The following is a 23,465-nucleotide window of genomic DNA, read 5'->3' as shown; positions in this document are numbered from 1 at the left end:
TGTTATGAGGCTGTGAGTGAACAACTTAAAAGTATCTTTGAATGTTGGAGCAATTTCATTATACTGGTCAAGTCTCAGAACAGCACAGTTATGTGGCAATGCCTGTAACCAAGGTGCAAGAATTAACTTGTATGATTAAAAATTCATTTTATGGCACACATGCAGGAGAATCTTCACTCTTGGGCCATCTGAGCTGGATCTAGAGGCCTTGCCATTTTTGAGCTTAAAGAAAAAGGAGAGAGTCTGTTTTAATAAGAGATTTGGGGAAGTTGAGTCTCTATACTCTAATGCAAAGAGTCTTGAGAGGTACTTACAGCATACCTGCATAGGGAAAGAAAGTCAAAGGTCAAAGGGATCCAGAGTATAATAAACACAAAATTTTATTAGGGGGTTGAAGTTGAAAAATAAGAGCAATGATGTTTAAAAAAAAACAACAACTTTGTGGTGGCTAGTGTTACATGGCATGGTGGATCTCAGACTGGATGGATCTTGCGTATGCTTTAATAGCTCTTAATGCTTGAATCATAACTGTTTCTTCTGTGCCCCCCCATTATACAGGAAGCTGCATTTCTTAAAGGCCATAGTGTTCACTTTTAAGTCCACAGATTACTAAATGTGATGGTAGTAAATGCTCAGAAGCTATGAACAGGTTTGCCTGAATGTGTGTGTTCTTTACATGCCTCTCTTGGGTCCTTTGGTCAAGTTGTAGTACTTCTCAAGATGGCTGCCAGACCATCCTTTCTGTACCATAAATGATCTGTGCGATTTGTTTTGAAAGAAATAGGTGGAATACCTCTCGGGTTTCCACTGGCTAACTGTGTTGAATAGCATTTTTGATGTTTACAGCTACAATTGCTTTGTGTCATGTTCTTTTATTATCTCATTGGGCAAAGCTTCATTCTAGTTCTTAATGGAAACGTCTTCTGAGACACTGCTCTGTGAATTTGAGCTACTGTAGTGATGGCCTCTTAGGCAAAAGCCTTTGGGATCTAAAGCACAGGGGTGTTTACTGTCTCAAGTGGATTTTGCTTCTTCTTTCAGGTGTCCTGAAAAATGGCTGATGATATTGATATTGAAGCAATGCTTGAAGCTCCTTACAAGAAGGTGAGGAAGATGTGCCAGTGGGGTCCTGTTTACCTTAAATTAGCATTATTCATGAAACTACTGCTGAACTGTAAACTAACATCCCTGGAGCCCTCATGATTTATCTTACTGGAGATGCATTACATGTAACTTACAAGTAAATATATACTGTTAATGTAATTATATTGTGCAGTAGTTTCACTTCAGCGTGATGAATAAATGCCCATCTATCTCTCTTTGTAGACTTGCCTAACGATATCTCACCTCTACTCCCATGAATTCACCTTTGATTCCAGTGTGAACTGTCAATCATAAGGTAGTAATTGAGTGACGTATCGCTGTACCGTGGTCCCCTAGGTTTAAAAACACAAAACCAAAACAAAACAAACCAAAACCAACAACAACAAAAACACACAATCACCGACCAACCAAAACAAAACAAACCAAAACAAAACCCCCAGAACAAAAAACCGCAAAAATCTCTCCTAAAATTGCCACGTCCAGTTTGGTATAGCAACAAGGTGAATGCAGTGGTTTGGGAAAACAGCAGGGTTCCAAGAATAACTTTTTCACCAGTCCCATGGCAAGTAAATACTTGAACAGTCTGCTCGGTGCAAGAAGAGTGAGACTTACTTTTAATGCAGAAGACTGGTGGCGGTTAATCTTTTAACAGGGCAGATGAAAATCAATTGCTGAGTGAACGAATTTACTGAAATTCTTGGATCCCTGAATAGAATGTTCTTAGCAAGCAAAAGACAGTATCACAGTCTGCGGTATCATTCTAAAATAAGCTTTTGTATTCTGTCCTAGTTGTTTAATTAGGAAATGTCAATTCTTATGCAAAATTTTTATCAATTAGCATAGCGATGTCTTATATAAGCCAGCAGCAAATGAATACTGTCTTTTTTTGTTTTTCACCAAATGGTGAAGTGTTAACACTATGCATGCTTTAGCTCTGGTTTCGCAAGAAATGTATATTAAGTTTAAGTCACTTAGGAATTGTACTTTTGATGTAACTGATGTGATTAAACTGTAAAGCAAGTATATAAATTATATAGCAGCTATTGTTAGTCTATTCTGCAGTGTTTATTACAGCCATGTCATGAATTTTGGATGAGCATTTGTAAGTTTTAAGTGGTATATTTAGTTTATGTAATATTTAGCAGTTACGTTAAAATCTTGAAGAGAAATTTGTAAATTATGTTAAAATTCTTGTGTCCTGGTTTAACATGGATATTTTCCATGTAAACAGGTATGGAAATAGGGAATGTTTAGGCTGGACTGGTGGATTATTGATGACTTTCTTGGGAGTCGACCTTACTAAAGCAGTGTGAATCCCTGTTTGCTTCAGGGCGAGATGTGTGACAGAGGTGACATCAAGCTCTTACAACCCTTCAGCGAAAATGAGTGAAGATCTCGGGAATGGCATCGGTCACAAGAAAACCATAGTGGCTGGCTGCTAGCGTAGCCACTGGGGCTTAGGCAGAGATAGCCTTGGTACTGATCAGAGGGGCACACAAACCTGAAACTTCCTCTTACACTTTATAGAAATAACATTTAACCACTTGAGTGCTGAATTCTACAGGATAACTTGCTCTCTGAAGCATGTAAGGAAGTATCTACAATTTAATACACACTTTTAAACGATGTAAGTCTTGTATTTTGTATTTGTATGACTTAAATTTAAGCAGCAAAGTGGTTAAACATGCCTACCTAAATTTTCTAAATCTTTCCACATTAAACTGTAAACAAGTAATTTAGTATTAAAATTTTTGTTTTGTATTTTCTTATTCCTATTCCCATTACCCTTTGACCACTTGAAATGTTTCCACTTCGTCCTCACGATGTTCTTCTATCAACCCTGCTTAGGATGAGAACAAATTGAGCAGTGCCAATGGCCATGAAGAACGCAGCAAGAAGTAAGTATTTTCTCAATTCTCTGCTTTTAGGGGGAGGCTGCTGATTTTTGTGAACTTGTGAATGCATGTCAGTAGTGTTTAGGGAAATAAAAGGGAAAAATGGGTAAGTTTGGTACTTGTAGTTGCTGCAACCACAGCGATTTTGAAATTTTCTTTTGTTTACAAATGTAGTTATGCCGTTGTCACTGATGTCATAAAAGTTGTGGAAACATTTAACGTTAGCAGATAAATATACAGACTTGGTAGGTTCAACATACTTAGTTTCTTTTTTGTTGCTTTAGCAATGGAGTGTAATTGCATTTTAAAAATGTCTTTGGTGTACCATTTTATGTGATTTGGAACAGTTAAAAACATTTAAAGATACTGGTGCCTTCTTGAAAAGGTGTGGGGTGTTGGAACCCCTCCCTCTATCCTTTTCTGCTCCAAAATCTTCTAAACTTTTTGTTTCCAATCTAAATTTTATTAAATTATACTATAACCTGTTTAAAGAACCGGAGTACAAGCATACGTTTCAAGAAGCATAATTCTGGGGTCTGCACATCTGATGATGACCTAAACAGTCTGAAATCAAATTTGAAGTTTGAGGAAAAGTGCCTTGCATAGTAGCATGTCTTAAACATCCCTCAAAAATGGAAGATTTTTCAAGTCTGTCAAATAAACTCCTTACCTTACAGGCATCATTTGGTGATGAGATAGTTGATATAGGAACACTAAATATGAATTTGATAGTTGAGTAAACAGTAGCCAGTGCATTTTTGTAATATACAGCAAACTTAAGTCAGCTTGTGTGCTGTTGTCATGATCTGAAATCATACAGATGGAATGCTGAAGGAATACAAAGAACATTCGTTTCTAGGTATATAAATATTTGGCAAATGAGTTCAGTTCCAATGTCAGCCTTACGTCGGACTCTTAATAATGTAGCATTGATTGTACATTATATCCGCGTTCTAAAAAATACCGTGAACATTATTCACTTGCTAAATACTGAGACCCCTAAAACCTCATCAAAGGCAGCACCTCTCAGTATTTTTAAGTTCTGAATTTTTATTGCTTTAAAAAGTATCTACATGGCATGTAAAACCCTGCTTCTGTTTTGATGACTAGTCTCAAAATATAAACGGGGATCTAAAAGAAAAGCAGTGTTTTTTAAATTTTACAACTGATTCTGACCTTGGTTCATGGTAGAATGATGAGAACACTGGAACGTATTTCGGTTAATTTTCTTAGTTGCTAAGCAATTACATTAGTTATCTTTCTGCCCACAGTCCCATTTTCAAGTGGGACCTGTTTACTCTTGAATTTGCATTTCTAATTCAGAAAAACAGTAAACTAAATTTAGGAAAAAAATTACATTGTAAAATACAGGAAAGTCAAGGTGTTAGTCTTGCAATGTTATTTGATGTGTGGAGTTTCATCTCTTTCTGCTTTCCTAATCGTACCCTTGTGTTCAGAAATATTGCTCCAGTGGTATCTCCTGATTCCAGTTTTTGGGTTAGCAATTACTGGAATGTTATTGTTGTCCTGCAGTTCTCTGATAATATGAAGCTTTTTGTCTGAGAACTTTGATTTGATATGGCTGTTGTTTGTTCTTTAGAGATTTAAGGGAACCGCTCCAGGTTTTTTTATGTGACTTTTGACAGTGTACTCTTGCTGAGGACTAAGGTGTATATAGGCTTTACAAGACTTCTTGCTTTGCTTATGTATGAAATTGTTGGAGTGTCTTTATATACTGCAATTGGGCAACACTGAAAGAAGATTCAAACTGTCAGGAAAACCGTAATCCGTGGCAAACATCAGCAACTAAAAAATAATGCTTGATTCACAGCTTACGATAATTGTCAAAGGGAATTGTTTAGGTTGGAGAAGACCTTTAAGATGATTGAGCCCAACCAGATGATACGTTCTGGTTTAGGACTTGGAAGGATTAAGAATCTGCATTTTTACTAGAAGTCTGTGCTGTATGTCCAGTTTTATTTGTGATTGGAAGGCAGAACGTAGATCTCTACTGTCGGGAGTCTTTGCATACAAAGAGGGCTCAGCTCACATTTGGATACTGAATAGTTACTGTCTTTACTGAAGACTAGCTGCGGTTACTAGCTACTGGTACTAGGCAGTATATTGAGCTACAAGTTAGTAATTTTTGGAGCTATAATGGTAGTGTTTTAGGGTTTTAACTTAGGGGAGATAGTAGGAAGTGATGGATCCTAGAGGAGAGAGACTATGTGTGCCTGTCACAGAGTGCATTACAGTAGGAAGTGTAGTTAAGTGATGTTGATGTAAATCATTCTGGATTTGAGTGGTGTCATCAGAGATTGTGAAGCTTTTGAATAATCTGGCTTTGATTCAGCAGCTTCTCTGTCCATACAAAACGTTAGAGAAACTGATAGTGTACTGTAGATGAATAATCAATTAAAAATATTCCAGTTTTTAAAACCAAGTCACAAGATGCTTCTTGTGAGAGCAATACTAAGATAGTTTTAATGAGTCTCCCAAGGTGGAGTTTGGAGAGAAAAGCTGCCAGTGATGATTAGGCTTAGTTAGATGTGGTAGCTGAGAGATTTTTACTTTAGTGATTGAAAATAACTAGAAGTCTTAGATTATAATCATGGCCATGGAAAGTAACAGGGATGAACTGCTTTTAAAAAAGGAGGGGGTGGCATACATAATTTTTAAGTGTATGAGTGACCACTTTGGAAAAAAGATGGTATATGTAATCAGAAGGCCCAAAAGGAGGAGAGGAAAAATTCAATACCAAAGGATGTTTTGAATTTCAAAAGTTTAGCAAAGTTTGTTATTCCCAAAATCTAGCTTGAGATAAATTACTGTCTGAAGTAATTGCTTGAGCTTGAGCATCTGTTTAATGTGTGTTTTGTGTATACATATACATGTATTTTAAAAACCAGGAGATTGTAAGTTTTTATGGACTGAGATAGAGAGGGAAAAAAGGAAGTTGCAAATAACCCAAAAATAGTCTGCCAAGAATGAAACAGTGGCTCACTGGCTTTCAAATATGAAGTATAATTGACTTGGAGATTTTAGAAGTTTAGTTTTTTAGTGGTTAAGATTATGAAGATCTGCAGTTTGCCTCAAACCTGTAAGAGCCACAGACTTGAAAAAGTAGGTGGCTTATGAATGGGAGTAACAAGTTGGAAGCAAAACTTGTAGGCAGTTTAAGACTGGTGGCAGGGAATATCAAGAGAAAACAACCTTCCTTTCCTTCAGACTTGCCTCTTTCTATTTTGTTGTTTTGTTTCACTTTAGCATCTTGATGGTGAATTTAAAGTATGTTTGAAAGACAGATGAAGTACTGTATTTAGTATATACTAGATCTAATGCAGTAAATACTTAGAGTCCTTTTTACTCTTCCTGGAAGCATTCTTTAATAATTACAAAATTTAAAATAAAAAAGTGCTTTGGAGCCCTTTATGTTGCTCATTATACTTTTTAAGAGATTGCTGATGTGCTTAACCACCTATTTAACAAAATAAACTTTTATACTTTTTCCTATTGGTGTCTGTGACATCAGGTTAGAGGAACTGTGGCATGTGATGTCGATAGTAACACTGAGCTACATGTGTAACCAAAGATGTGTTTTTCTTTCTCAGGAGAAAAAAGAGCAAGAGCCGAAGTCGAAGCCATGACAGGAAGAGGAGCAGAAGTAAGGAACGCAAACGGAGCCGAGATCGGGAAAGGAAAAAGAGCAGAAGCCGGGAAAGGAAACGGAGCAGAAGCAAAGAACGCAGACGCAGCCGTTCTAGAAGTAGAGATCGCAGATTCAGAGGCCGCTATAGAAGTCCTTAGTAGGTTATTTATGTAGTGTTGAATGTGTGCTGCTGTAGTGTTTGATGTGGAAGTTTAAAGTTTCACTCTTTCTAAATTGGTTGTGAATCATCTCAGAAAAGAAGGTGAGAGGTTAAGGTTGAAGAGTGTCAAGAAGTATAGAGTGAAAAAGAGGACAGTAATGTATCCACTTCCTCCTGCTAGTTTTCATTCTTATCTGAACACAGAAAGATACAAAAGCAAGTGAAAGAATGTGTACAACTGACTGAAAAACAGTTAGTCACAGAATTAAAATAGTAAGTTTTTCCCGTCCTAACTATCTTCACTATACGGATCTGACAGTTTTAACTGTCAAAAAATAAGTAGTCATCTGACATTGGTTACAAGCTCATACATCCTTTTGCTTGCATTAGTGAAGAGTTTTTCTGGGTTGCTGCTCTTAAACACTTACTGCATAAGCACTTGCTGTGTTTATGCATCCAGACTGGAAGTGTTTTGTTTTAGTAATGCCCATGCATTGCATATTTGCCCTGCTTTTTCTCAGACTTGTTCAGAGGCTGTGGAAGGATTCTTCAGTTCCTCTCAGATCTGTGGCTTGATAGAAGTTCTGCTATAGGTAGTCCCTGACAGTCGTAAATGATTTCTCAAAACATTTCTTCATTGGTATTTATTCTGTGATTCTGCTGTTCTGTACTCCTGCTCTCCCATTTGCTCCCCATCACCTTTTTTTTGCCTTCAAAGTAGAAAAACAATGAGAACTGGGCTGTATGCTTGGCTTTCATTGTTTACCTGAGGCTGCTGTTTGTGTCTGCTTTTGTCTGGGTCTCATCTCAACTTCTGTCAGTTCTCAGAATGCAAGATCGTGTCAGAGGCAGGCGTATGAAAAGGATCTATTTTTTAAATCGTGGCATGTAACGTGATATGTGATGGAGAAATCTCTTGAGATATTTGAGAAGACGGTGTTTACCTTTAATACATTGCAAACTTCTATGGGTTTCTGCAAATTAATGTTTTTCTAAGTGGCTGGGTCTCATTGCATTCCTTTTAGTACTCATGGAATGTAAACAAAAGTTGCCTGAGATCTCAGGGTCTCATTTTGCACTAAGTGATCTGGATGTTGGCATTTTTGTAATGCAACATAATGCAACTCTGGGCTCTGCTAAGATGCAGTGGCATCCTGTGTTTCCATCAATAGTGTGTGCTTGGGGATCATAGAGCATATCAGCCCTGCTCTTAACTCTGTCTCAAGTATCAGGCCTGTCAGGGCCTCTGTGAAGCTGCTCTGAGCTTCAGCTGTGCACAGTTCATGTTTTCTACAGCTCTTTGTTACCTGTAAGATTACAGTAGCTAGTTGAGTTGTGCTGGTGCCACTGATGCCAGACTGCCTCATAAACAGAGGATCTTGATCAAGATATGTGGAACCTGCCAGTCTTCTCAACTCCAATGTGGAGTTTTGTGGAGAGGATGTCCTTTATCTCATCACTTGGTTGGGAGTTGCTGCATTCTCCTAGCTTTATTGGAATGTTTTCTTTTTGTTTGTTTGTTTTCTGTTGTCACTGGGTGAGAATTTTCTTCACCTGGAGAAATTTGGGAGTTTCAGTGTTTTGGGTCTTTGAAATAATTTCCTCAAGTAGAGGTTGAAATCTGGACATCACTGCAATAACCCATGCCCATTTTAATGCATTAAGGTATGTTGTGCCAGGAGGGTAAATGATTATGAGGGGTCTTTTTCATTGTTCTGATACTCTTCCATAGCTGTTGAGGCAATTTCTTTGGTATTGAGAGACAGTGAACAAAAAGGTGAAATAATCTAGTATCCTCTGAGGATACAAGGTTGTACTTACTGGTTTGGCAACCTTGTGTTCTCTGCTTCAGTTGTTGAATTGTTGCTATCATTTAACCAATTAGAATTTTAGTTTTTAAAATAGCTTAGTGGAAGACTGGTATAGGATGACTGTATGCATCCCAGAGGCATTGGTGCTGACTGTTGTGTAGCCAACAGTTGGTTGTTGCTAACTTGTAGGTCACGGATGATGCTGTTGAAGTGATACACATGCTAAAGTATTCAAAAATTCCAGTTTTGGCTCAGAAGGTGTGAAGGAGAAGGACCGCAGAAGATATGAGGGAAAAGAACTCTTAATTTCGTGTTCAGGACTCTTCAATGCAGAGACTTGCCTTTAAAAGCTGTTTAACAGGTACTGACTTTCTGGGAGACACAAGTTCTGGAGATTAAGCCTCCTGTATCACCAAACAGTCTCCATAGCAGCACCATCAACTCGGTGTTTCAGAAGTGACTATGAGGATGCTCTCACTGACTGGAGAATTTGTATCTGGAATCTCATCTTGGGGCTCTTCACACAGTTCTGAGTCAGTATTACTGCAAGAAGTGTTGTAGCTGACTACAACATCTAGTTCAAAATGCTTGATGGCTGTATTTTATTTTTTTTTCACTCCTCTTTCATCCTTGTTATCTTTTTTGCTTTATAAAGGCCCTTTTCCAAGCCAGTAGCTCTAAGCAGAGTTATTTTTGCTGTTGGGGGTGATGTGGAAGCATCTGCAGTAGTGGGAAGAGAGGGTGTAGTATAGGTGATTATGAAGGAAAAGGAGACGAGTGCTTACAGAGTACCTGAGGACTTTGAATTTATCTTATGCTTAAACATGACAGTGATTAAATGTTATAATGTTTTAAAATGGAGTGATTGGCTTGCATTGCTTTGTGTTCACAGGGTTTTTAAATGTTACTCTTCTCGCATATATTGTCCCTTATGTCTTCTACAGTTATTATTAGGACTCTTAGGAGGAAGAACTGGACCACGTATTCTTGCTTAGACACCTATCTGACATCCCAGCTACTGCTGATGTACAGTAGAAGTCACTGTCCTGTTGCTATTCTAGAATCCAGAATTTGGGCAAAGCTGCTAGGAAAATGGGGTCATGACATGAGGACTGAAAGTTTGTTGTGATTCTCTTGGACTCTTGTTAGCCAAAGCTTGCCTTGTCTCTTTTGTTGAAAGTCTTGGATATGACTGAGCAGGTGAAAGCTGATATTTTACTGTCTGTCTTCTGACCTGACTATTGTTCTTGGGGCCACATGGCATCACATAGGGTTAGGAAAATGTGTACCTAGCTGTGCTTTGGCCGCACACAGGACTTAGTGCACTTTGGCTTATAAAGAAGATAACCCGTAGACATAAAGATAAATCAATTGTGACTTGGTGCAAGCAATTCTCTATAGAAAAACCGTCCTGCAGGACACTGTTAAAAAAGGATCTTCAGAAGGTAGCTTGGGTGCTCGGTCTGTTCCAGTGGTCTGTTACAACTTCAGTCTGCTGGGTTTTTTTTAATATTTCTCCCATGAAGTCATGTAAATAAGGTACTACTTGTTTGTCAAGAGTGAAACCTGAAAGATACTTTTGGAGTTGTGTTAGTTTTTTGTTGTTTCCCTGAAGCTGTACATTTGAAGACTGGTACTGTGTATCCTCTCAGGTTTTTTTCATTAGGTTTAGACAAATAGAACGTTTCTTCCATGGTTTCCTTAAAAGCTCGTGGTCTTACTGACCATAATTTAGTTGGTCTGCATGTTAATATTCTGGAGTCACTGTAATTGGTTTGCCTTGCTGCATTTGAGTTGAGACGAACACAATGTTCTATATCAGGATGTGTGAAGATGCAAGGTAATCCTATCTCTGATAAGAAGCCAGCTTCTGGAATTAGTATCAGCATTTCCAGATGCAGCTTTTGGCAGTATGTGTCACAGACATTGGAGAATGTGAATGGATCCTCTCAGCAGTCATTTGTTTGAACTTGAGTAGGAAATGGAATAATTTATCCTAGGGGAAAAAAACCACCTGTTTTTGATCAATAGTGATCTCATCTCAACACGTGCGTGGGTTTTGTCTTATTTTATCTTAATAAGTAGTTTCTAAATTATTTTTTATTATTATTGTTTCCCCAGTGTTACACAGGGCCTTATTTCCCTTGCTTTAACCTGACAAGTATGGCTTTGGATCTTGGCCCACTACTTCCCCATAACATGTTTAAAAATGGGCATCCTCCTCCTTGTTGTGGATGCTGAGTTAAACTATAAGCATTGCTGCTCCTCTGAGTAGCCAGAAGACATTTTCTCAGACAAATTTGTTGGCTAAATGAATTTAGTGAAGGGCCACTTAATGTCTTTAGACTGCTGTGTCTTTCAGGGTGTTTTCACATCAATTTATAGCTACAGCAGAAAGAATCAGTTCTGTGCAGGTGGAAAGGCAAACCCCCTAGCATTCAGTCTGCAGCACTGCCTCTGCTGTTTGGTGGAAGCACAGGAAGAATTTAACAGGTGGTGTTCTTTGCCTTGTATCTGCAAGGATCAAGTTCAGGGAGATAGGATGAATCTTGCTGTTCACATCACAGTCTGTTAGCCTGTGCCACAGTAACTGGCAAGAGAACTGTCTTACATGGAAGCAGTGGGCAGGTTGCCATTTGTTCTAACAGCCTCTGAAGTCTGGAGAACTAAAATTAGATTCAGCCAACAGATTGGGTTCCTTCTGTGGTGACCTGCCTGTATAAAGTTTACTGCTGGCTTAAATGATTATGTGTTTTGATGTCTGTTAAGAACTTTAAAGGAAGCTGCATTTATGTATACGTAGCACTTAAGTGGCTAGAGCTGAGACATTAGCGAATGTGTCCTCTGCGGATGTCTGCTGGAGGCTACTTTGGTTTCCACTTGTGCCTTACGCTTCATGAAACTTTCAGTTTTAAAATGCTACATTGGAGCAAATAGTCCTGTCAGTATCACTTTGCTTAAAACTCCAAGACTGAGTTCCAGGCCATTAAGGTACTACTTTGGTGGTCATCAGTAGGTAGAATAGGCATGTGGACAAAAAAACATGTAAAGAAGATTACAGCAGTAACTGTAGCCCAGAATATTCTGCACATACAGCTCGATGTGTCTGGCTGGCTCGTGATTCAGTTCTTACTTGGAGTCCTGCATATTCTGGAATTTTGTGATACAGATGAAACTGAGCAGGGAGCATATTCTGTGCCTTATGGTTTGGAGTACTGCATGTAGCTTATGCATGCTGTGGGTGCTGCTAATGGAAAATGTTTGCAAAGTCAGGTGCAAGGGTGGGTGAGCACTTGCAGTGGAATTTGAATACAAACAGGAAATACTGATTGCAGGTATGCTGGTGAGTAATGTCTGTCTTTGCTTCTGCCGTAGTTCTGGTCCAAAATTCAACAGTGCCATCAGAGGGAAGATTGGTCTGCCTCACAGCATCAAATTAAGGTTTCTGAGTTTTCTCTGCTTTTTATTGCTTTGTTAATAGGTTTTGTTTAAAATCGGACTGATAAAGTTTTTCTTATCTTCTTGATATCTCTTTATAGCAGACGACGCTCCAGAAGCAAAAGTCCTTTCAGAAAAGACAAGAGCCCTGTTAGGTAGGAATTTTATGTACATTTGAGGGTTGGGTTTGTGGGTTTTTTGTTTGTGGTTTTTTTTTTCCCAATTGAAGTTGGAAAAGTAATGCTGAAATAATGCATGCCTACTTGCTTTGTGGCTTATGCTCACAAGTAATGCAGGGATTCATTCAGAAAGCCCATGAGAGGAGAGTATTCAAGATACATTGCTTTCTCCCCACCTCCCCGCCAATAACTGTGTGCAATTGTAAATAACGTCAGTTTGCAAAACACATGTTTTTTTGTGTTTCTGTATTCTCAGTCTTTTCCCTGTTACTTGACATTTAAATTAGCTAGCTTTTCTGCACAATCTTACTTAAGAATCTTAAGTATGGAATGGAAGAGTATAGTACAAATGCTTCTTTTTCCTATTGAGTATGTATTAATGTTATTTATAGAGAAGCCAGGTACTTTTAAAATCCACGAGGTGCTTATCCATTCTTAGGCTTCTTATTTAAGGGAATTGGATTTAGATAGCTGCTAATGAGATTATTCTCTTAAATTAATGCAGTTAAATTTAACCAATCTTGCTTTGTTCTTTTAACTATTAGCCAACTCTTACTGAGATAATTTAGTTTAAATTTTTCTTCTGTATTCTCAGTGATTTCCCCCCCCCCCCCTTATAAAAATGTAAATACTTATTACATGACTGGAAATTTAGTTGAGGATCTGGCATGCTAATTCCGTCCTGTACTTAATTTATATTTTGAAGCTTTAACACCTCAAAAGCAATGCATCTAATTCCAGCTAGCCTCAGTATTGAAATAAAATTAATCTAGTGTTTCTGGTGTCGAGGATGAGCATAATTACTCACAATTCATACTTATTTGTGGGTTAACAAGCTGAGACTATAAAATGAGGACTGGGAGCTCTGTTTGTAGAGATGTATTGTTTGTGGTGGCTGTAGTGACTGAGGTGACTGCATAGATGTAAGATTTTAGTTTGCAAAGCCACAAAAAGTTCATGCTACTTGTCTGAGAGTTCAGAAAGATAGTGTGTTGTAATTAATCCTGTTTTCCTTTGTTTTCCTGTCCTTTCATCTCATGTTTTTGACTGCAAGTTCTATAGTGGTACTGTTAGCTGTTCTGGAGAGTAGCAAAATGGCACCTCAGTTTTATGGTCTCTGTACAGATTTCCAGTCATGTTTAATGCTTACAGTTGAAACAAGATGTTTAGTCATGTTGAGGAATTAAATGTGTTAATATTGGGGGTATTTCCTTCAGATCTTGACCCTGCCTTTTTTTAATATGGCAGGCATTTCCCCCCCCCCCCCCCCCCCCATCAGGTTTTGAAGTACTGATTATTTCAAGTTTAATGCATGGCCCAGAGATGACTTCTCTTAAATCAGATTATTTTTTAACTGAACTTTCCTCTTTCCAGAGAACCTATTGATAATCTTACCCCAGAAGAGAGGGATGCTCGAACAGTATTCTGCATGCAGCTGGCTGCAAGAATTCGGCCTAGAGACCTGGAAGAATTTTTCTCTACAGTAGGGAAGGTAAATAATAGGGAGGTTGAAATGATTCTGAATACTTCTTCATGCTGTCTTGGTACAGAAAGAATATTCTGCAGAATTGTAAGCAAGTGGCTTTCTATCTAGGTGAAAAGGGCGAAACTACCAACTAATTCATAAAGACTGAACATTAAAAAGTAATTTATCAGGAGTTCATTGTTCAGCATATGATGTGCTGCAAAACATGGCAATTGAATTCTGATTCCAGCAACTTCATTTTTTAGAAGTTTGAGTCTTTTGCAGATAGATCTGCCAGTTACAGTGTAATTTAAAAATGTGTTTAACCTCCAGTTTGAACTTGTTTTGTTCCATCAGCTGTAAACTTCTGGCTTAAAGCACTACAGTGCTGCAAGTATTCTATTGCTGCTGTTCCAGTAGCATCCTAGATTTGACTTTGAACAGCAGCTTTTAATGCTAGCTTGCCTCTGGGATATGTTCGTTATAGCTTTATGCAGTTCTATTTTTGCAGCATAATTACAAAGCCATTGGCTTGGCAAATAATTTTCTGGTTATTAATACCTTTCTGAGAAATGGACTGCATTGTTTTTTCCTTTTTCTCTAAAAGTGTTTCTGTACTTGCCTTTCAGGTTCGTGATGTGCGAATGATTTCAGATAGAAATTCCAGGCGTTCAAAGGGAATTGCTTATGTAGAATTTGTTGATGTTAGTTCAGTGCCTCTGGCAATAGGACTAACTGGTCAGAGAGTCTTGGGTGTACCAATCATAGTACAAGCATCACAGGTAAGGAATTGTAAACCTCATTTTTATTCATGTTGAGTTGGTTCCTCTATCTTGCCGGAAAACTTACTGTTTGAAAATTTGGTTATCATTGAATGTTTGGAAAACCTTAACTAGAATGATTATTGAAGATCATTATAAATGGACCTTTGCCTCCCATAGTTGACAGGCAATGAAAGCATTTCAAAGTGATAGAAATGAATTTTGAAAACACAGATGTTAAGAAGGTAGTAATAAGGAAACTAATAGTGTTACAGGATTGTAGTATCTATTATGTACGCTTTCCAGCATATGTACAAATTAAAGTGTTAACTAGATAGAAGCCAGAATTCTGCATAAGGTTGTGCAATTTGGAAGCTGTGCCCTCTGTACTTGGTTGTGGTCTTGGATTTTGTAGGTTTTAAGTGAGTCTGATGGATATTGTGCAGATTAGAAAACAGCTTGTATCTTGGTGAATCTGGTAAATGTATACTGCTTATGTTAGGATTTTTAATTAGATTTTTATAGAAGGTGAGTTTTTCTTTTTTTTTCCTTAGGCAGAGAAAAACAGAGCAGCAGCAATGGCAAATAACCTGCAGAAGGGCAGTGCTGGTCCTATGAGGCTGTATGTGGGATCGTTACACTTCAACATAACTGAAGATATGCTTCGAGGAATTTTTGAGCCATTTGGCAGGGTAAATTTTAATTTGGCATGTTGCATTACGGTAGTTTATTTGGAAAACCTAGATTAATTGCAGAGCACTCAACCTCTGGAAACAATTTGGCTTCACTCCTGCAAAAACACTTCTTTATTTTTCTTGCTCTTCAGTGCTTTTTACATCCACAAGGCTTTAGATCCATAGTTAGTACTGGAGAACAAATGAGAACCCTGATTTGTGGTGTTGTCCAGTGATTTTGAATGGTAGGCTTTACAAAGGAAAACTGAGAATTCAGTGAGTACCTAAAATTATTAAAACAAAACAAACAAAAGGAATGAATCCCTGTGTCATATCCTGCTTCTGTAGCATGTAAGTATCTGCCCCCTGCTATGTGATTGTGAGTAGGGGCTGCATATCATAGGTTAAAGCACAAAGAACAGAATCGGGTCTGAGTTCTGTTCACTGTGCATGTCATGGTTTCATCTGTTTCTGAGGAATTTTGCTGAAGATTCAGCTCATGTTACTACAGTGATCTAGGGTATATCCCATACAGCTCTGACAGAAGGCTCCTTCCACTCCTGATCATTAGGCCCCAGTTTGCTGCATAGTATTGTTTTTGCAGAGAGAGTTATGAAAGTGAGCAGATCAAATCTGAAGTTCCCAGGGGAGTTATAATAAATATTAGCCCCACTGTGCTAACTAAGGTATCATGGGTATATCATTACTACCTAGATGACCTAGGGGAAAAAGTAATATATTTAATATGCTGCTTGGTTTTAAAACTTATTTTTTCTATTTAAGTGCATTGATTTTCCCCCCCCATTTGGATATTAACCCTGCTTCATACATACTGTAACAGTACTTGTCAGGGGCTTTATTCGGATTCAGTATGTGTATACCTTTAGTTCAGTTGTGCAAAAGCCTGCAAAATTGCAGTAATTCATTAAATTTTAATCTCCATGGGTGTTCTTGTTTTGTTTTCTCTCAAGGTCTGGCAGTGGGATTAATGTAGTTTAGGAGGCTTACATGTAGAGCTGTGAAAGTGTTTCCTTTTCTTGATTCGATGTACTCCGGTCTTGAAGAACTAAATTTCTCTTACTTCTGTGTTGCTGTCTCTTCCAAACACTGTTTGATGGCTTATGGTTGAGTTACTAATATGTTTTAAATTCGGTAACTCTAGACTTCAAGGAGTTCCCATATGCCAATAATTATTTCAAATATGCATTTTTATTTTTTTTTAAGCCCCTGGTCAAAGTCATGCAACTTTTTTCTTACTGGGTAAAAAGGAGTTTCGCAGCATACAAGAGGCCATGACTATAGTGTTTCACTTAGGATTTGATGATGTCTGCATGCTCATTGTCTGCTGGAATGTTGCATCAGGACCAAGCCTCTGCCTGTAGCTGGACTCAAAAGGATAAATTGTACATCATGCTTCTGTTTTGGTATCAAATAAGTATCTGGTTGCCTATACACTAATTTTGACTTGAGGAAGGAATGAGGAATGGATTATTTTTTGTAAAAAAAAAAAAAAAAAAAAAAAAAAAAAAAAAAAAGTGATTTCACATTCGTATGTGTACATTTGGCCAGGCTGTATCTTGTGCTTTGCTCCAAAATGTCTTGATAATAAATAGCTTTATTCTTATTTTTAGATCGAAAGCATTCAGCTGATGATGGATAGTGAAACTGGACGCTCAAAAGGATATGGATTTATTACGGTATGACTAGAATTGCCAGACAACTTAGACAATTTGAGTGTAATCTTCCCAAGTAGTGCTTAATCTTAAGTTTCAGCTTAGAAACATCATGTTGCAGGGCATGCAACACTGGCCTTTTTCTTTGTTTCTGCCAGTCCCTCTGTGCATGTTGTGGTTGAACAATGCACACGTTCAGAATGGAATAGTGTACTTTGAAATCACTGCCTGGTAAAGCAATGCTGTCTTCTGCAGGCAAAGATACTAGTAAAGACTGGCATTTTCACAGTGCTGTGAAAATTATTGAATTTGAGCTTTTTAGAGGAAGTAAAATTTTAGAGGCTAAAATCAGTTGAAAACATCTTTCCTCTTTACCCTCAGGTACGTAATTTTGTGAACTTGGGTTTCTTGACTGTTTGTCATGGGGGGGGGGGCGGGGGGGGGAAAGTCTTGTTTGGATCATCTGGCACTTGGAGACAAATAAAACCAAACTAAATGTATGCTAATATTTGATGGTTTTAACAGTGACAAAATATTTGTATGTTTAATTTGGTGTTAAGCAGCATAAAGCACAACATCTGTTAGGAATAGCCAGTAAGTGTATGGCAGTGACAAGGTTACAAAGGAGGTGACTGTCATTCTTGGAGAGTGTTGAAAGAGAACTGTAGTTATGACTTCTGTTGATTGCAAGATCTAGGTAATTCGAACTCCAATGATAATACATATTTAAATATATTCTTATCTAAATATGAGAAAATAAATGTACAAACTTGTGTGTGTTTGGTTTAAATGGAAAATATGGAGCACACTTAAGTTGGCCTGTAGCTATTGTTACCTTAAATTTAGTGTTTCTCATGTTAATATCCAGAGTTATGTAAACATGCAGTAGAATTGTTGCTGAATCCTGTAGGCAGTATTACTGAATTTATGTTTTTCTAATCTACAGTTCTCAGACTCTGAGTGTGCCAAGAAGGCCTTGGAGCAGCTCAATGGATTTGAGCTGGCTGGTAGGCCAATGAAAGTTGGACATGTAACTGAGCGCACTGATGCTTCCAGTGCTAGTTCATTTTTGGACAGTGATGAGTTGGAACGGACTGGAATTGACTTGGGAACAACTGGTCGCCTTCAGTTGATGGCAAGACTTGCAGAAGGTATGTATGATAATTAATAGAGGTGTGAAAATACAGAAGTTAACAGGATTTGAATTATTATACCCCACAGAATATTATGCTGAACGCATGGAAGGTGTATTTAAACTTTTGACAACAGTTTTTGATACCCATGTTACTGCATCCCTAACTGAGTGAAAAGTGCTTGCTACAAGGTACTTTCACGTTCTGTTTTAGGTACTGGTTTGCAGATTCCCCCAGCTGCACAGCAGGCTCTGCAGATGAGCGGATCTTTGGCTTTTGGAGCTGTGGCAGGTAAGAAACAATTAGCCGTTTTATTTTTCAGAAATACTTTATGCTTTATAATTTTGAGACGAGATACAGACATGTATTTTGTGATCTCTTAAAATGGGAACATAGGTATTGCAGCATGTTTTACAAACTGTAAAATGTTGCAAATCCACGAGCAAATGAAAAGTGACAGTGTATGACAGCTTTGATGGGCGTGATTCACTTAGCATTATTTTTGGCAAGTCTGTTTACTTAATTCATCCCAAACCTTCATCTCTATCTTTACTATTCCCTGTACTAATGGGGACTTTTATGTTCTACTGCAGTGTAAATGTTGACTCTTAAAACTGGTAGGCTCATAATTCGAAGGGGATTGACCCCTCTGAAAAAACAGCTGTGCCAGGAGCAAGAAGGTTCATGGGAGACATGGCAACTAAGACTATGGTAGTGTTAGGTTTATACAGCGTGTGTCCTGGTGAGGAAGGACACTGTGTTAGGGAATTTGTGTGTTGCTTGGAATTTGCTATAGTTTGACTGTTCTGCAAGTGGGTATGTTGGAAGTTGTCACTGAGACTTTATTTTGTTGTGAGAGGGAATGATGCTGAGCATATGATGGCTGCTGCTAGTTCATAGGTGGCCTGAACAACAAAACTCTTCAAGAGGGCTTCAGAACTGGAGCCATGAGTAGTGTCCTAGAGGAAATAAGTAATGTACAGTGGAATGTCTTGCTCTTAGTTTTTTATTAATATGAGAATAAAGGGCATGAAACTGTCATAGCAGTAGAAAAGACTTGAATATCACAAATAACTTGAGGCTGGAATGTGTGAAAAGTGTTAGGAAATCAACAAAGAATAGGTAGCATTGGTTTGTTTGTCTTCCAGCAGAGTTTGTGACAAGGGATTCAGTCTTAAGATAACACCTGGATCACGTTACTGAAGTTCAGGTGTAGTTTTGAGAAGAGCATACACATGAAACTTGCAGACACTTGCTAAAAGAATGCAATAGGGTTTTCTTATAGAGAACAGTCTTGGAAGGAAAAGGAACTGGCTAGTGAAAGAAAAATCTGGGTTGAGGAAGAAAGGTTGAGGTTTTTCTACTTGAGAAGGAAAAGATGAAAAAGACAAAGATAGTTTTTCCTATCTAGTCCAGAAAGAGAAGGATGGATAAACAACACTGAAGTCAGATCACCTTTAATGTGCTTGATAAAGTGTTGTGACAGAAATAGTTGTAAAATAAAATGCCGATCCTTTTCCCCACCCCCATATTTGAAATGAACAAGCCAAAGAAATCCAGACTCCCCAAATCAAGAACATGGCCAAAACTGTCTGACACAACTGAACTGTTGGGATAGCATGGAATCAGTATGAGACAACATGGCTGTGAAGGAATAAATGATAAGGCAGAATATGGTTTTTTGAAGAGTATGCATGTTTAGTACCTGTAGAAATTGGTAGGAACAGCACTGTTTATTCTACTTGTATTGTACAAAAGGAATAATGCAGATGTGCAACTTAAGTAACTTAGTAAAAAGCTTTATCTTTTTCCAACCATAGTCATGAGCTATCCCCAGAGTGAGATTTGGTTATGGATTAAAGATCTCTTTACTCTTGTTAGAGAAAATTACTACCAGGAATTATGTCATTATGGGAGACTTTAACTTCCCTGATACAGATTGGAGAAGAAATGCTAGTAATAATGGTGGGGCCCAGATATTCCTGGATGTGATATCCGACAAATTTCTTCATCAAACACTCACTGACTCATGAAGAGGGGATGCTATTTTAAACTCATTTTGGTAAGTAATGAAGATGTTATGGATGAGAATAGAAATGACCATTGACTTGAGAGATCATTAGTTGCTCAAGTTTAAATGGGAGGATAAACAAAACAGGTCTGTAACTAAGGCTTCTGATTTCAAAAGTGGTGGTTGAAGAAACAGGGCAATAAAGTCATCTGGTCTAACTAGAGTATTTTGAACAGGCAGGATGTCGAATGTTTCTTCGGTTCCAAATTGCTAATGCCGTATTGGATCTGTCTTCCACAGAAAGAAGAAACAGTCCTGTTAGAAATGGGCTCCACACTGAACTGGGTGGTTAACTACCTTGAAAGAAATAAGGAATGAGCACAGAGCCTGTGAAGAATAGGAAAAAGGACTGACAATAAACCAAGATTTTTAGTTTGGGAAATAGATAAAATGAAAATTACCTGCCAACAGTCAGATTGAGTTAGACCTTGTAAAAGACGTGAAAGCATAGATAAAGATTTACCAACTCTTGAAGAGAACGAAAAGGAAGCAGGGCTGAGGTTGAAGGAAAAAAATATTCCTGAGATGTTTCAAAAGAATCTCATTGTCTTGGGTTGTAGTAGGGGCACTGGTCATAAAGTTTGCAATTTGAGGAAGGTAAGCTAGACATAGGTTTGTTTGGGTTTTTTTTGTTTTTTGTTTTTTTTAAAAAAAGGAAATTACTCACAAGGTGGAAGCAAAGCTAAAAGTAATAGCTGAACATACTCAGTTCAGAGTAGTAAGAAAACTCCCATCAAATTTGTGAGGAATAGGTATATAAAATAGAGTTCTGATATCTGGTATTGTCAATGAATATTTTAAGTCTGTGACACAGCTGGAACATTATTTTCTTCTCTCTTTTTAAGTGAAGGCAATCTAGAATTAATCTGGCCAGTTTTCAGTCCTGTTACTCTGACTTCACTTACTCAAAAGTCATACTAAAGATGGGCAAACTGCAGAATGTTATTAAAGTATAGCATTTAAAGACTAACAATATTTGCTAAAATGGGCTTTCCTAGGCAGAGGAACAGTAGTAGAACTCACCTCTCTCAACTGCTGTTGAGTTGTGTCATTTGGAAGTTATTAAACTAGAGCATTGGGAAGTACAAGTTGTATAGGGGGGGTGGGAGTGGGAAAGCTGGCTCAAAGGAAGAGGAGTGGTTTTTTTTAAGGTGAAACCTGAGAAGGTTAGAAGCTGTTGTTGAAGCTAACATTCAGGTGTTGGGCTGATACTGGTTAATATTTGCATAAATAACAATAGTCAACAACAGTAGGAGTGAGGTGAGTAAATATGGAGATGCTGGAAGTGATGGTTTCTTGGGGTGTTGTGCATTGTTCATCTATTCAGGATCGAAATAAATTCTAGTTATATAATTTGGGGAGCTTAGCAGTGAAAGATTGTCAAGGAGGAGGAAATTACCTGAATACTACTGTTCATCAGTGAGTAAATATGAGCTTTCAGGGTGATGCATGTTTGAAAGGGCAACTATGTTCTTAGAGGTAGAGTACTTGAGCATCTGAGATCACATATGCATTCGTGTACAGTTTTGGTCAGCCATGTTCAAGGTGGGTTCAATCAAACTAAAATCAGGAAGCTAAAGGGTTATTTTCACGGGACACCTGAGAACTTTGAATTTTCTCCATGGGAATAATATCCAGCAGGAAAAAGAACTTAAGCTAAACAGTTGTAGCTGCATACTTTCTGTTCTCTAGTAAATACTGTCTGAAAATCTGAGTCTTAAAATAACCACAAAGCAATAGTGCATTCTTCTAATGCTTTGTGGGACAAAACATTCCTTACTTTTGAGAAGGAACTATCTGTTTCTGAAAAAGATTTGAGATAGTGTGGTGCAGGAGAGGGATGAACAGGTGTTAATGTGCAGGACCTCCATTCGATCTGCTGTACTGTTGCAAGTAATTACTTAAACTGGAGAATACTTGGCAGGCTTTTGCTTATTTAAAGCTAGCTGTGTTTCAAAATAAACCACAACTTCATTTTGTTTTAAAACACAAAATGCTTTGATAAATGTTTCTGTATTCCTGATTTCTCTGTACTAAGCACATTCTTACATCATGCTAAAGTCACTGCTATTACGTTGATCTTTACTTGACAGATGTATTCTATTTTCCGTATACTATTTAAAACGACACATAGGGAAGAATTAAGAGTTGAAAGTGAAGAGTGACAATGAATTTCTAAATTCTGAGTGCGTTTAGCAGTGGGAGAGAGAACCATTATTCAGTTGTGAGCAACAAGAAAATGCAGTTAGTTGATGAAAGATTTGATGGACTGCGGGTTATGTTTCAGAGGTAGTAGATAATTAACCCATGAAACTTGTTGCTCCGAGATACTGGTAGCTGATCTTACTATAACAATTTGAGATTTGGCCCTAGACAGAACTGGAACTGAGAATCCGTGCAGATCTGGTTGCAGGTGGCCTGGAGCATTTGGCTATAGAGCCCCAGGCTGACTGACATTTGGTGAGTTTGGCTGTACATGATGTGTATGTGCAATTGTGTCAAAATTGCAGAGGGAAAGTTTCTGCTCTCATCTAACTAGAGTGATTTATGAGATCAGGGTTTTTGCAATTTTCTTAAATACACTTGTTCGCAAAAGAAGTTTGGATACTAATTTGCTAGGTAATTAGTTGCATGGATTTGGCCAAATCCATGCAGCTTCTGTGGAGAATACAAGCTGAGACAGTCTTGGTCATTATGGTATTTCTTACTCTGTAGTTGAGGATTTCTTTGTGTTCAGATCCAGAGGGAAAACGTGCTAAACATAACGAATTCTTGCTACAGCTCAGCCTTCAGAACTTGTTCCTTCCATCTCTTACTTTTTCTGTATGGTTCTGAGTATGTATGTGTTTTTCTGTGCAAGTCACTAGGGAAGGCAACTTTGAGGAAGACTTGTCTTTGGGACTCTCACTGCCTAATACTTAGAGCAAAAAAGATGCCCTCCTGTTGGTCCCCCAGTGTTTTGGAGGAGGCTTTATTAGAAAGTTGATAACTGATACATTCAGGTATTTCCCAGTAAGCTTGGAAGCTTACTTGGGGTCCAGCACTTCACTGCTTGCTAAACAAGTGAATTAAGGTGATGGTTCTGACTCCTTGTGTTTGTGTAGATTGAATTGGAACATAAATGAAGAGGCTCATGCTTAAGATCTCTTGCATTCTGAATTTTTCTGTGGTTTAAAGATGTTAAGTATTGGAGTCATATACTTGGAAGTAGGTAGAAAGTCAGTTGTATGTTATTAAACAAGTAATTAGCATTTTCTTGGCAAATTATATGTTCTTAACACTTGAATATGTTTTGAGTTTGAAAAATGCCAAACTAACTCATGTTGTTACGACGTTTATATGAAAAGATAACAGGTGAAATACTACCTTAATCTACTGAAAATTAAATTTGATAACTGCTTTCAAAATGTCATGTTTGGGTAACTGTGCATAAGTGCTTTCTGTTGGTAAAG

At 37.9% G+C, this 23,465-nt stretch overlaps 1 protein-coding gene across 5 annotated transcripts in view; it reads left to right on the top strand.

Moving 5' to 3' along the window:
• The window catches only part of RBM39 (RNA binding motif protein 39), a 31,858-nt gene that overhangs the window by 2,565 nt on the left and 5,828 nt on the right, over nucleotides 1-23,465 (top strand). Inside the window, exons 2-13 of one of the 5 annotated variants that reach the window (XR_013930868.1) lie at nucleotides 1,042-1,104; nucleotides 2,953-3,002; nucleotides 6,611-6,805; nucleotides 11,995-12,060; nucleotides 12,159-12,212; nucleotides 13,611-13,728; nucleotides 14,331-14,483; nucleotides 15,017-15,154; nucleotides 16,768-16,833; nucleotides 17,756-17,960; nucleotides 18,156-18,233; nucleotides 19,824-20,004. Coding sequence is in view for 3 of the 5 variants with exons in the window: in XM_080405421.1 (XP_080261547.1) it covers nucleotides 1,054-1,104; nucleotides 2,953-3,002; nucleotides 6,611-6,805; nucleotides 11,995-12,060; nucleotides 12,159-12,212; nucleotides 13,611-13,728; nucleotides 14,331-14,483; nucleotides 15,017-15,154; nucleotides 16,768-16,833; nucleotides 17,756-17,960; nucleotides 18,156-18,233 (1,174 nt within the window). In the remaining 2 variants the exon portion in view is untranslated. The remainder of the gene's footprint in view (nucleotides 1-1,041; nucleotides 1,105-2,952; nucleotides 3,003-6,610; nucleotides 6,806-11,994; nucleotides 12,061-12,158; nucleotides 12,213-13,610; nucleotides 13,729-14,330; nucleotides 14,484-15,016; nucleotides 15,155-16,767; nucleotides 16,834-17,755; nucleotides 17,961-18,155; nucleotides 18,234-19,823; nucleotides 20,005-23,465) is intronic. The other 4 variants (XR_013930869.1, XM_080405422.1, XM_080405421.1 and 1 more) reach the window with 4 other exon arrangements.

The sequence above is a fragment of the Falco punctatus genome (assembly GCF_963210335.1).
Source record: "Falco punctatus genome assembly, chromosome: 10".
Classification (NCBI taxonomy): domain Eukaryota; kingdom Metazoa; phylum Chordata; class Aves; order Falconiformes; family Falconidae; genus Falco; species Falco punctatus.
This window is presented reverse-complemented; position numbering and strand designations above follow the sequence as displayed.